We start from the raw sequence: 13020 nt of genomic DNA, 5'->3' as shown, positions 1-13020 counted from the left end.
CTGTTTGATTGATACAACCACCATCTTGTTAATATTTTCCAATGTTCTCCCTGTTCTGTGCAGTCATGGTGTGGTGGTCATAAACCTATCATCAGCCATCATTTAAACCCCCTGACTCTCTTGAAACTGGCTGCTCTGCAATCTACCCAGAAGGTACATGGTCCATAACTTTCCTTGGCTTTTAGACCGTGAGAGGAATTATGATCTTAATAGAGTTGACTTTGCAATATTTGCATGGTTAAGCATTTTACAGCTGATGCAAAATGACTCTGGCTCTGTTTTAGGACTCCCCTGGACCGTCTCTTGGCAGTCAGTGGATGTGCTCATGACATAATAAGCAGTGAGAATGATTTAAAAAAGCCTGCTGAATAAATGATAACTGGATGTTTAAGGAGTGTTTATTGTCACTCACATTCAAAACGAAAGGCAGTTGGAATATTTCGTTTGGCCTTGCTGATCCCCATAGAGGATTTGGATATAGCAAATTACTCAAACATTCAACATGTAGGCCAGAATGTATTTATCAGAAAAGTGTTTTAACAAAAAAGTTTGTTTAAATCTGACCCGTCATCCATGTCTCCTCCTTATGTCATAAGAATCCAACTGAATCACTAGACGTCATAGGGATGGGGTTATGTCAGCTTTCAAGATCCTGGCTCTCATTATTACTTCGTAACTAGGTGAAAAACAGAGAGTTAGCACACAAGATTCATTCTCACGATAAGTCCTTCAGCAGAATAACCTGGTGTGTTTATCCGGTAGCCTATCTTGTTTAAACTCGGTTGATAAATGTCTCCTTCTTAAAAATGGAATACTGTGGTAAATCCCCAATAATTGTTGCTTATGGACCCCTGTAGAAGATCAAAGCAGTTGTACTGTGTTATATCTGTTTTTTAGTGCAAGTTAACAATCGGGCTTAGTGGTAATGCTCATTTAGACATGATAATATTAAATGCTTTTTTACACACAGGGATAAAAAGCTGTTTTTCAGGAGTTTTTTTCTTCATAGCAGATACACCTGGCCTAATGATTCGTTGTTTAGCTGTGTTTCATTCGTGGACGGAGTCAATGATGGAGTTATTGCTGCCCTTAATTACGTGTGCTGGATGCTTTTCTCATGGCTCAGTGCTTTTGTGTTAAGCTGCCTCTATTTTTCTAAACAGTCATTGACTGAGTTATTGATGTTGTCAATTATTTGTACTGAGTATGTTTTCCTTTGACATAGAAGCTCTATGCCTCTGTGTCATGCTGTCTCTTTCCTTGATGAAGTCAATGAAACAGCTTTTGGTCCTATTAACTCGACTACTCAGTTTTTTCTCCCCCATCGAAAGATGGTACTTCTGTGTTAAGTTGTCTCTTTCCTGATTCAATTCAATTCAATTCAATTCAAAGATACTTTATTGATCCCCAAGGGGAAATTAGAATTCCTGTACAACCCATCCATCACTGTAGGAGATACTGATGCCATTCACTATAAATGTTCTATATTTCCCATAGAAAGTAATTCTTAGTTAATCTCTGTTGAGGAGTGTTTCTTTTCTGGATGGGGTCATTGACAGAGTTATTGATAGCACTGACCATATGTATTCTCTGTGTTCTCCTCCCAAAGAAAATAGTCATATCACAGTGCATCCATACTTAGTTGTTTGTTTTCAAGACAACGCCCTTTGTGTTTTTCTTTCTCTTTCCCATATAAAAGTATTTGAAGACCAGTGCTTCTTTGTTTTTTCTGTTTCTGCTTTCTGGAATCTTTATCCTGACTCAGCCGCATCAGTGCCTTTAGGTAAAATTTGTCAAGAATTAGCTATTTTTAAATGATCTGTTTTAAATAACTAAAGGGCACTTAAAAATAAACGAACGAGAACAAACGTTCTGGCAAAATGTAAGAGAAACTGGTCAAACTGGCTCACTCTTTAGTTTACAGCTATGCCAATATGTTGTATTTAATTGTATCATATGGTTTCAGTTAACGTCTTTATGTTTCATCGTAGGTTTCTCTCGGAGGTGACAAAACCACCTGATGATTTTAAACGTGGGAGCAAATGTTTATTTGCTATTTAACAGCATGTCTATAGGCACAGGTCCGCGGCACTTTTCACATCCTTTCACAGTGAGAATGTTAGGGGCGGGCCCTGCAATGCCCTCTGGTAAGGACTGCAGTTTATATGTTAATACTACAGCTTTGGAACCACTCTCTGGAGTTGGACGCTGTTGGAGCCTCAAAGCGCGTTTAAAAGGCGCACCTCGCACGAGAATCCGAGCACAGCAGCGCGCTGCGACTGAGAGAAAGGAACATAAGTCAGACTGAACTGTTTCAGCGGACTGTACGCGCCTGCGTAGCTTTTATGCTATATACCTTATTTTTCCCCGTAAGAGCGCAAGAGTTAAACAATCTATATTTTTCACATTTTATCATCGTGTGCATCTACTTGCATTATAATTATTTAGAAGGTAAGAGAGGACAAACTGCGGGTGAGTTTCCGGTAAAAAGGATGTCTTGTGAAGGATTTTATCTTAGAAGAGGGATCAGATAAAGATCACATTAACAGGTGAGTCGATTAGTTTTATATTTTTATTATTATCATCATCATAATTGTTACTACTACTACTACTATTAATAATAATAATTATATCAATAATAACAACAATAATAATATTATTATTGTTTATATTATTTGTGTTGCTTTGGTAAATGCTAATTGTGGGTTTAACCGAAATTATTTTTATTTTTATTTCGTAATATGTTTGAGTTCCTACACACCTCCTTTCTTATTATGATTAGTTTTCCTTGAGTAATTGAGCATAATTTAAACAGATCTGTTATTTTGTGTCATGATTTGGTTTAATACTGAAGCTTGAATTTTAGCACTATATGAAATCATTAACTGTCAATTCTGAATAGGTTTACTTTTAAAGAGCAGTTTTATTGATTCATACTCTTTTTGCACAAGCAAAAGCAGATGACATTATTATGATATAACAGAACATACATTCCAGAATTTTTAGCAAACTATCAGCAATGTGTCCACCAGAGATGCTTCAGTTAGGACAGGTGAAATGTGTGTTTAGCTTTTTTAATCTATACTCAAAGAGCTGTCTAATGCAGTCCCTCCAGAGGCATGCTGTGCAAGCCTCTGGAGGGGAACGCTGACCTGTAATGATCTGAGCTGTTCAGAAACAGCCAAACATTTCTGGAGCTCTGCATGCCTCTGGAGCTATGTGGTGGTTTTAATCAGGGGACATTGCAGGGATATTTCCATTTGGCCGGTTGTTATGTTAGTTGGTTTAAATTTGACATTTTATGACGAGTACAATTGCAGCTTCTGCAGATGCTCCTGGTGCAACCAAATGTTTGTCCACACGGTGCAAATGATGTGGACTGGATTAATTGATTTGAATAAAGAAAAAAAGAATTAACATACATTAAAGAATTATGAAAGGATAATATTCTATGGGTGACTTATTAAAAAATAGCCATTGTTTTGCATGAAGTTAGTGATTTTTTTTTTACAGAAAAAGCCTGCTACTTTAAACATCACCTCTCTGACAAGTTATCTTTGATAAGTTTAACATTTTCTTTGTTTAAATACATTTCCCCAATTTTCTCCCATTATCTCCAACTTTTTTATTGTTTGCTTTGTTTTTTTTCTTTTGTTTCCTGTGACTCTTCTTTTATAATAATGTGTTGCAGAAGTAATCTTGCTAACATCATATACATAGAAAAACTCATTTGTTCAGCTCTCAGAAGTGCCAGTAGATTCAGTTACAGGTGTAAAGTTCATCCACAGACATTTGTAACTCTGCGCTCAGAGTTGTGGCACCTTCTCCAGGTTCAATAAATTCCCAGAGTTGCAGCTCATTTTCAGCATCTGAATAATTGATGCATCAAACTTAGGGTTTACAAAGGAAGCAATTTAATCTCCTGATTATTTAATGAGCTGACCGGGCTCTGCTGAGAGACGTAAGACAAAGTTTAATGGATGAGGGAGCAAAGATAGAGAGAACTTTTAATAGCTTACAGAAAAACAAATTTGTCTTAGGGAAACAACTGTTTGTGATGAAACATTAAAATAAAAAGCATCTTAATGTAAATGATAACAGATATTTTGCTGATTGCTGTACTGGACCTGTTTCGGAGAGGAGTTGCATACGGCCTTTTGACTGATATCGGAAGTGTATAAGTTTTGGACTATGAAATCCTTTTTGGCCGGTAGTTTGTGTGGGTGAGTTGTGGAATGTTTGAGTCTGACTCAGCCAAAGGCTTTGTGTTTCTTATTATTTGAATTTGCTCAAGAATCAAAGTGGCAATGACGAAAAGCACAGCTGCTTGCTGGAAATGATTTCACTGGAAAATGAAGTGTTTGTGAAATTTTATAGTTTTGTCATGTCAAGAAAACAAACTTGGGGAGTATGGATCACTTTTGAAAAAGATTAATATAACTCTACATAAAATGAGGCAGAATTCAAGAAAAACATGGTTACAAAACTCTCTGTCTCTCTCTCTCTCTCTCTCTCTCTCTCTCTCTATATATATATATATATATATATATATATATATATATATATATATATATATATATATTTAGATCATATCTGCAATACATTATCTTTAATGTATACATGTATTTTCAAATGATATGATATATTTAGGATAACACTTTCAAATGTACTTTATTTTTTAAATTAGGAATTATATATCATCCTTTGATGGTAAACATCTTTGCTTATTCTCATGACATTTTGGCTCAAGCAGCTTGCAGGAATGTGTGGAAATCTGAAAATATTTTGTCGCCTTTGATTTATACTTCAGCTTAAAATGTAATGTTGCCTGCTGGAATGTTTAGACGCACCAAATGGTATTGTCCTCAGTGTGATTCAGAGCCACAAGCAGCTAAGCGGCCAAATATGGTCCTATTTTTCTTTATTGAGCTGCGAGGGAGGACCGCCTATTGCTCAGATACGAACATGTTCTGAGTGTCCTCGTCACACAGGAGCTGTAAATATAGGCGCAGCATGACACTATCTTACAAAAGATCTCAACACCAAATATGACGAATGCCTTGCGAGTTTCTGAGGTTCGTTTTGCGTATCCCGGAGACAACATTGAATTTCCTAAAGATAAACATGCTTGGGTTATTGATCTGGGGCCAAGTGCAGCTTGAAGTGTCTTAAACCGAAAGCATTTGTGGGATTTGGTTTCCCTGTTGCATGATGGATCATTTAGTCAGTCATCTTAAAGGATATGATTAAGCATCATACCACCATGAACACAGTTTGGAGTCAAATTGCGCACCTTTGTTACATCTGTTTAGGATTTAGTGTCACTAGTTACCTATTTTAGAAAAAATTGATGGTGGGATCAATCTTTTTCTTTTGCAAAAAAAAGGAAAACGGTTTCTGACTTCTTCACAGAAGAATGAAACAACTTTCACATCTGTATGATAATATTAATATACACACACAATACTTTGCAAAAGTACTAAACTTCAATGTTTCAATTTAAACTTCTAAGCATTTTCTTGGGATTTTATTGAATAAACCATGCAGATCAATGCACATTTATGATATAGAAAGAAAAGGTACACAATTTTCAAAATTCTTTAACAATACAGATCTCAAAAGCATGGCATGCATTTGTGCATGTGCATTTTTTGCTGCAACATTTTTGGCTATGTCTCTGCCAGCTTTGCACAACTAGAGATTGAACTTTTTGCACATTCTTTTTTCAGAATTACTTAAGATTAGTTGGACTTGATGGAGACTGTCTGTGGATATACTATTCAAAGCGTGCCACAAATTCTTCGTTATATTGGACATTCTAACACATGGATTTGCTTTGATCTAAACCATTTCATTGTCATTTTGGTTGTATGTTAAAGGTTTTTTGTCCTGCTGGAAGGTGAACCCCTGCCACTATGTCACATCTATTTGCACCATCCATCTTCCCATCAACTCCGACTACCTTCCCTGTCCCTGCTGCAAAATATAAAGATAGCCAAACACGAATGCTGCCACTACTAGGTTTCACTCTGGGAACGGTGTTTTCAGAGTGATGTACAGCGTTAGTTTTCGGCTACATAGGGGTTTGCATGTACGCCGAAATATTCAGTTTTGGTCCCATCTGACAGAGCACCTTCTTCCACATTTCCTGCATCTTCTACATAGCTTTTGAGAAAATCTAGAGGGGATTTTTTATGGGTTTCTCTCAACAATACCTTTCTCGTACCACTTTTCCCTAAAAACTAGATATGTGGAGTGCACAACTAATTGTTGTTCTCATCATAGATTCTCACATCTGAGCTAAGGATCTCTTCAGCTCCTCAAGAGTTACCATGGACCTCTTGGCTGCTTCTTTGATTAATGCTGTCCTTGCCTAGCCTGTGAGTTTAGATGGACTGTTATATTTTGGTAGGTTTGCAGTTGTGCTATACTCTAAGGCTGCAACTAACGATTATTTTGATAATTGATTAATCTGTCAATTATGTTTTTGATTAATTGATTAATAATTGGAAAGCCAAAGGTGCTTTATAAGAGATGCTGCTTGAGGAGTTCTGGATAGAGCATATTTACAGACAAAATAGGTTTTTCATCTTAAATGTAAAATGTATATATTTTTTTTGTACAATTTTGACCTAATAACTGCTCTAAGTAGGTTGTTCTTTCAGCAAATAGCATGTTTTAAAGTCTGTACACTCCAGTTAACGATTATCAGCCCTATTATACTCTCTCCATTAACAGATGATGGATTGAACTGTACCAGGTGATATGTTCAAATTTTGGGTTGTTGTTCTGACTTAAACCTGCCTACAACTTTATCTCTGACCTATTTGTTGTATTGCTTGATCTTCATTATACTGTTTTTCACAAATTTGCCCTGACAAACCACGAAAGCATACACAGAACAGCTGGGTTTATATTCATATTTAATTTATTCTGTGATTAAATTACACAGAGGTGGACTCTGTTTACTAATTAGGCAACTTCTGAAGGCAACTGATAACACTGAATTTTATTTAGGGGTATCAGTTTAAAGAGGACTGAATACAAATGCACACCACTCTTCAGATTTTATTTTTAAAAATCACATAGCATTTCCCTTCCAGTTCACAATTATGCATCACTTTATGTTGGTGTAACACATACATTCCAGATAAAATCTACTGAAGATTGTTGCTGGACCATAACAAAAATATGACAAAGGCCAAGAGGTATAAATTCTTTTGTAAAGCACTGTATCTGTTACCTAATTTAGCCTTGTAAAAACCCTTACACCTGTCCAACAAATAGATAATAAATCTCTGAAAAGAATTCAATTAATCATTTTAACAAGACTGTTTTATTGTGGTTTGAAAAGAGAACTTGTGCTAAGGAGTGAACTTTAGCCATTCTTTCTGGCAACCTTGTGTGGTACTAGAAGTTTTTATCTATATTCATCTGGCAAAAGTAATTATAACCCTTTAACATTTTTCATATTTTGTCATGTCATAACCACAAAATTTAATGTATTTGATAGGGATTTTATTTAACATTAATCTAACAAAAATAGTGCTTAATTGTAAAGAGGAATAGGGTACGGGGTTTTTAAAGATTTTACAAATAAAAAGTTGACAATTGTTAAATACATTTGTATTCATCTCCGTAAACATTTTGACTATTTGTCTTTTTGACATAGCTAAAGCAGATTGAACAATAAGCATATGTAAACATCAAGAACCCCTCATGACGACTATTAAATCGGCATGGCGGAGCCGGGGTCCCACCCTGGAGCCAGGCCTGGGGTCAGGAATGGTCGGAGAGCACCTGGTGGCTGGGTTGCTCCTCGCGGGACCCAGCCAGGCCAAGCCCGAACAAGAAACGCGAGGCCATCCCCCCAGTGGGCCCACCACCTGCAGGGGGAACCGTGAGGGACCGGTGCAAAGCGGATTGGGCAGCGGACGAAGGTGGAGACCTCAGTGGCCCGATCCCCGGATGCTTAGGCTGGCTGTAGGGACGTGGAATGTCACCTCGCTGGGGGGGAAGGAGCCTGAGCTTGTGCGGGAGGTCGAGAGATATCGACTCGAAATAGTCGGGCTCGCCTCCACGCACAGCGTGGGCTCTGGAACCCATCTCCTCGAGAGGGGCTGGACTCTCTTCTACTCCGGAGTGGCCCACAGGGAGAGGCGACGGGCTGGGGTGGGTTTGCTTGTTGCCCCCCAGCTCAGCTGTCTCGTGTTGGGGTTTACCCCAGTGGATGAGAGGGTCGCATTCCTGCGCCTTCGGGTTGGGGACAGGTCTCTGACTGTCATTTCAGCCTACGGGCCGAGGGGTAGTGCGGAGTACCCGGCCTTCTTGGCGTCCCTGTCAGGGGTGCTGGATAGTGCCCCTCCTGGGGACCCCATTATTCTGCCAGGGGACTTCAACGAGGGTGCTCCAGGAATATGGAGTCGGGGGCCCTTTATTAGGGGCCATCTACATCTGTACAAGCGGAGCAGGAGTTTGGTTCTCATTGCCAGCACTAAGGCGGACCTGTTCCCGGTGATGTTGGACTCCTGCAGGGCTGCCCTTTGTCACCGGTCCTGTTCATAACTTTTATGGACAGGATTTCTAGGCGCAGCCAAGGGCCGGAGGGGGTCTGGTTTGGGGACCAGAGGATTTTGTCTCTTCTTTTTGCAGATCAATTCAATTCAAAGATACTTTATTGATCCCCGAGGGGAAATTAGAAAATGACGTGGTCCTGCTGGCCCCCTCTAGCCAAGACCTACAGCATGCGCTGGGGCAGTTTGCAGCCGAGTGTGAAGCGGCTGGGATGAGGATCAGCTCCTCCAAGTCCGAGGCCATGGTACTCGACCGGAAAAGGGTGGCTTGTCCTCTTCAGGTTGGAGGGGAGTTCCTGCCTCAAGTGGAGGAGTTCAAGTATCTCGGGGTCTTGTTCATGAGTGAGGGAAGGGTGGAGCGGGAGATCGACAGACGGATCGGTTCGGCTGCCGCAGTAATGGGGGCTACTTTGAGTTTATCCATTTTTTATTTTTTGATGGATATACTTTGAGTTTATCCATAAAAAAAAACAACATATATCAAAGCTTGTTATTGTGACATAGCAAAATGTGAAAAAAGTTAGTTATGAATACCTTCGCAAGCCTCAGTAAAAGCCATTTAGATGTTTCATGTCTTATTACATAGATTCCAGAAAAATTCAAATAGTTACTTTCTAAAATGTCAAAATATGTTTTTACTCTTTCTGTGATCTGTTGTGTTTCTGCATTTTCCATATAAAATCCATTCTAAACTTTTAATTTTCTGTTTTTCCTTCTTTTTTTTTCTCATTAGGCACTGGTTCAAACAAATTTGCTACCACGCATAGGAAAAAACCTGGATCCGTCTTTCGTCAGCTTGCATGCCATTATTTACCTCCATCTGTAAAGCAGCACACATATTCAAACGACAGTGAATCTGGTTAAAGCAGGAGGCTCCAGGCTTGTTTTCAAGCTCCTCATAAACTTCATGGGTTGACCCACAAGCACTCCAATACGCCTCCTCTTCATCCTCTGCTCTAACCCTTCCCGCTTCCCGCCACCTCCGTCTGTTTACACCACCTCTGACATGATGACTTGTTGTGCCTCGGACCTGTCCGGACGTGTAATCGCAGCGTCACACTCTACATCTCAGACTTGTGGATATATCAGCCAGTAGAGTGAAAGATACAGAGAGAGACCGTGGGAGGGACAGGCAGACAGAAGGAGAGGAAGGAGCGCAGCACTGTGTGTTGAGAAGAGGGTCCATCAGTACCTGCAGCAGAGGGATCCACCTGCCCCACAGAGGAAGGGGGAACCCCCCTTACCTAATCCATCTGGTTGCAAGGGGGGGCCTTGCACAGCCTGGAAGGCAGCAGACACTATGCAGCTGGGACTGGTGGCGCTGGCAATGATCATTCTCAGCTACATGGGTCACAGCGATGTTCTCAAGCTCTCCAAGGCGAGAAGGCAAAGACGGGGTGAGTTGTCACTTTTTGGTTTGTTTTATTTGTTGTCTTCTTCCACTGCACCAATACAGCTTTTCAATTCTGTGGTCTGACTCACTGCGGTTAAAGTCTCACAAACATGTAACAAGTGAAGAAAAGATAACATTTGTTTATTTCCCTTCACTCTCATTTGTTTTTCCAAGGCAGGTTATGTTAGGTTCAGAGTTTCCCCCGGAATGGCTCATCTTTCTTGCTCTTTTAAGATTATGCCTCTCTCAGTTTATGTAAAACGTTTTATGGGTATTAGAGTTGTTTATAAAAGGTTTTTTTGATGGATTCCCTCTCAAAGCCATTGCTCATTTTATGTCTGGCTGTGTGGGCACATAACAGAGTGAGTACCTGACAGCTCAAAGCTCTCTCTTGGATCAGGCAGGCAATATTATTGTAAGCATTTTCTGACCTCACGCAACTACAAAAACGGGGCACCCAGATCAACTTGCAGCATATCTCCCTGCGCTGGTGTTTCTGTCAGCTTTGAGATAATTCTTCCTTAACACACAAGGAGCTTTCAGCAGATGCCAAGCTCGCCGTACTCCTCAAAGCCAGAATACATAGAATACCAAGACTTGCCCCAGGAACAGATGTGGTGCTAATATGAGCACGCAAACTGGGAGAGCGGAGAGTCAGTTAATCTTGTGGCACTGTGATGAAAACAGAAGATGTGGAGCAACTAATAATACCCAGGAGGTCCCCTCTAGTGTGTCAAAGCCAGCTGAATGTTTCCCATCCGAAATATGGAAGATGTTTTGTAATTTAGGACATCTGAAAATATCTTCAAATTCAGTTTTTGTTAACCTTACCATGTGGTATGTAAACAGCTTTTTAAAATTTTAACCGTAGTCGAAATCAAGTATCAAACTAAAACAGAAAGATTTTTTTTTTTATCCATATGCCTCAGAGAAAACTCTTAAAAAACAACTCATTTCATATAAGCTACAGTTGAAAACCCAGATTTACTTACTTATATATATATAAGTAAGTATAACTTGTTTTTCCTTCACTGTCTAACATTTAATTGGGATAAACTTTTATGGAGGGAGAATGTTTTTTAACCTTCTTTTAATTTAAAAGTTACCTTTTAAATTGTTTGACGTGGATCAAATATTTTTTGGATCCTTCAACAATGTTCTCATAATAGTTTCCTGTAATTTGGGCCTATTGCGCCAGACAGATCTGGTGTAACCTTGGTCTGACACACAGCTTTTCTTTGTGACCACTCTAAAACATGCACTTTGTTGTCATTAAATTAATTTGTAACCAAACTGGTAGTTTGCATTGGACCTCTGTCCATGGAAGACTCATTTACAATATATTTAAACGTCCTCGCTAAGATCTTGAGATGTTACCTTAATATTTCACCACATTCTCACAATGCTATTTATTTTGTGAAGTGCACCAAAGATGATACTGCCGCCCCATACTTCAGTTATAATTGTATTTTCCAGGATTTGCGTTTTTTTTTGTCCAGGATGTGTCACCAAAAATTAAGGTGTTTCTCCATGAGGGCATTTGCAAACTTTATTCTGGGTTTTTATGTTGCTTTCTTAGTAGTGACGTCTTCCTTACTGAGTGGCCTTTCGGACAATGTCGGTACAGGACTGGTTTTACTGTGAATAATGCCTCTCTCTTACCAGCTGGAGGCAGTAATTTCACAAGGTCTATTACTTTTGTTCTGGGTTGCATACATACATTTCACACTAAACCAATTTCGTTTCTGGGACACAAAACCCTTCTCCTTCCTCAGTTGTATCATAGCTGGACATTCCCACAATGTTTATACTTGCATATATTGTTTGATCAGATGAAAGTCTCACCTTCAGGCAACTGAAGACTGTTTCCCAAGAATGAACCATATTTTTGGAGGCTTACAATTTTCCTTCTTGATATCTTGGCTGATTTAATTTCCTTGATGTTACAGAAAGAATTACTAAGTTTGGGGTGTTGCCTTAAAACACATCCACAGCCTCCATTTAACTCAGATGTTATAAATTAACCTGTTGGAAGTTTGCAAAGCCCTTAAATAATCATCTTTGCTTTCTCAAATTGTTTAAAGTTATAGAAATCAAATTTTGTTTTAACCCTGACCTAAAACTGACAGGGTTAAGTCTGATTTAATATCAGATACTGACAAAAAAGGGTATATGTATTTTTATACAGTGTATGTCATCTTTACGGTAATAGATTTCTCCTTCGAGACACTTTTTACCTATAACACAATTTGTAACAAAGAGTAACTGGACTTGACCCTAATTACTGCCGCTTACCATTCTTCAGACATGGAGAAATCTGTTCCTGGAAGAAGCTTTTTAACGGGTTTGGCCTTCTATCTTTATTCTGGGAGGCATCGCAGCAGATTGATTGGTGTACGAGTGTGCATTGAGCTAATAGAGAGCAGCACAGTAAATCAACTGGGCAGACTGTTGTTTTTTCCCATGAACACTGCTAGTAAGCATGTGCACTATAACACACATTTGCTAGAAATGACTTAAATTACTGCTTCTGTCTGCCTTGTCCTTAGTTGTTTTGAGTATTGAGGGATTTGATTCATATCCAGGCTTGGGATGACGAAAGGGGCTTGTGATGCATCTTTGATTGGGGGGTGTTTGCTAATTTGGGAAAATATTAAACCTGTATTTCTGCACTTGTATTTATTTCTTATCAAACCCATTTCTGACTGACCCATGTATAGTTGCCAAATTCTGGATAGCTCTTAGCTGACTGGCAGTCACAATTTTTGGGATATTTTTTCACAGGAAAATCTTTTTGGGATCTCCAATAGTCCAGTCTTGAAAATAACAATTTTTTTTAGAGTTTAAACAAAGATGTTTAGCTATTTAGGTAGGTGTTTGTGATTGTGCACCTCCCTTACAATTTACAATCCAGACTTATCTGTGAAATCAGTCAAATTCACTTTCGCTTTAGTTTGAACAACAATTTTCTATTTGTTTTCCTATTTTCGCTTTAAATCCAGAACCTTGTCATAAAACAACAGGCGCACATACCTCTGGTGAAATCACAGAAGA

The 13020-nt window shown here is 39.0% G+C and overlaps 1 protein-coding gene across 3 annotated transcripts in view; it reads left to right on the top strand.

Moving 5' to 3' along the window:
- Positions 1 to 2201: 2201 nt before the first annotated feature.
- rspo1 (R-spondin 1) overlaps positions 2202 to 13020 on the top strand; it is a 37310-nt gene continuing 26491 nt past the window's right edge. For 2 of the 3 annotated variants that reach the window (XM_047357702.1, XM_047357689.1), the window contains exons 1-2: positions 2202 to 2549; positions 9307 to 9970. In XM_047357702.1, coding sequence (XP_047213658.1) covers positions 9874 to 9970 — 97 coding nt within the window. In that variant the 5' untranslated portion in view covers positions 2202 to 2549; positions 9307 to 9873. Of the gene's footprint in view, positions 2550 to 6285; positions 6409 to 9306; positions 9971 to 13020 lie in introns of all 3 variants that reach the window. The other variant, XM_047357698.1, reaches the window with a different exon arrangement.

This window comes from Girardinichthys multiradiatus, chromosome 3, assembly GCF_021462225.1.
Source record: "Girardinichthys multiradiatus isolate DD_20200921_A chromosome 3, DD_fGirMul_XY1, whole genome shotgun sequence".
In the NCBI taxonomy this organism is placed as follows: domain Eukaryota; kingdom Metazoa; phylum Chordata; class Actinopteri; order Cyprinodontiformes; family Goodeidae; genus Girardinichthys; species Girardinichthys multiradiatus.
This window is presented reverse-complemented; position numbering and strand designations above follow the sequence as displayed.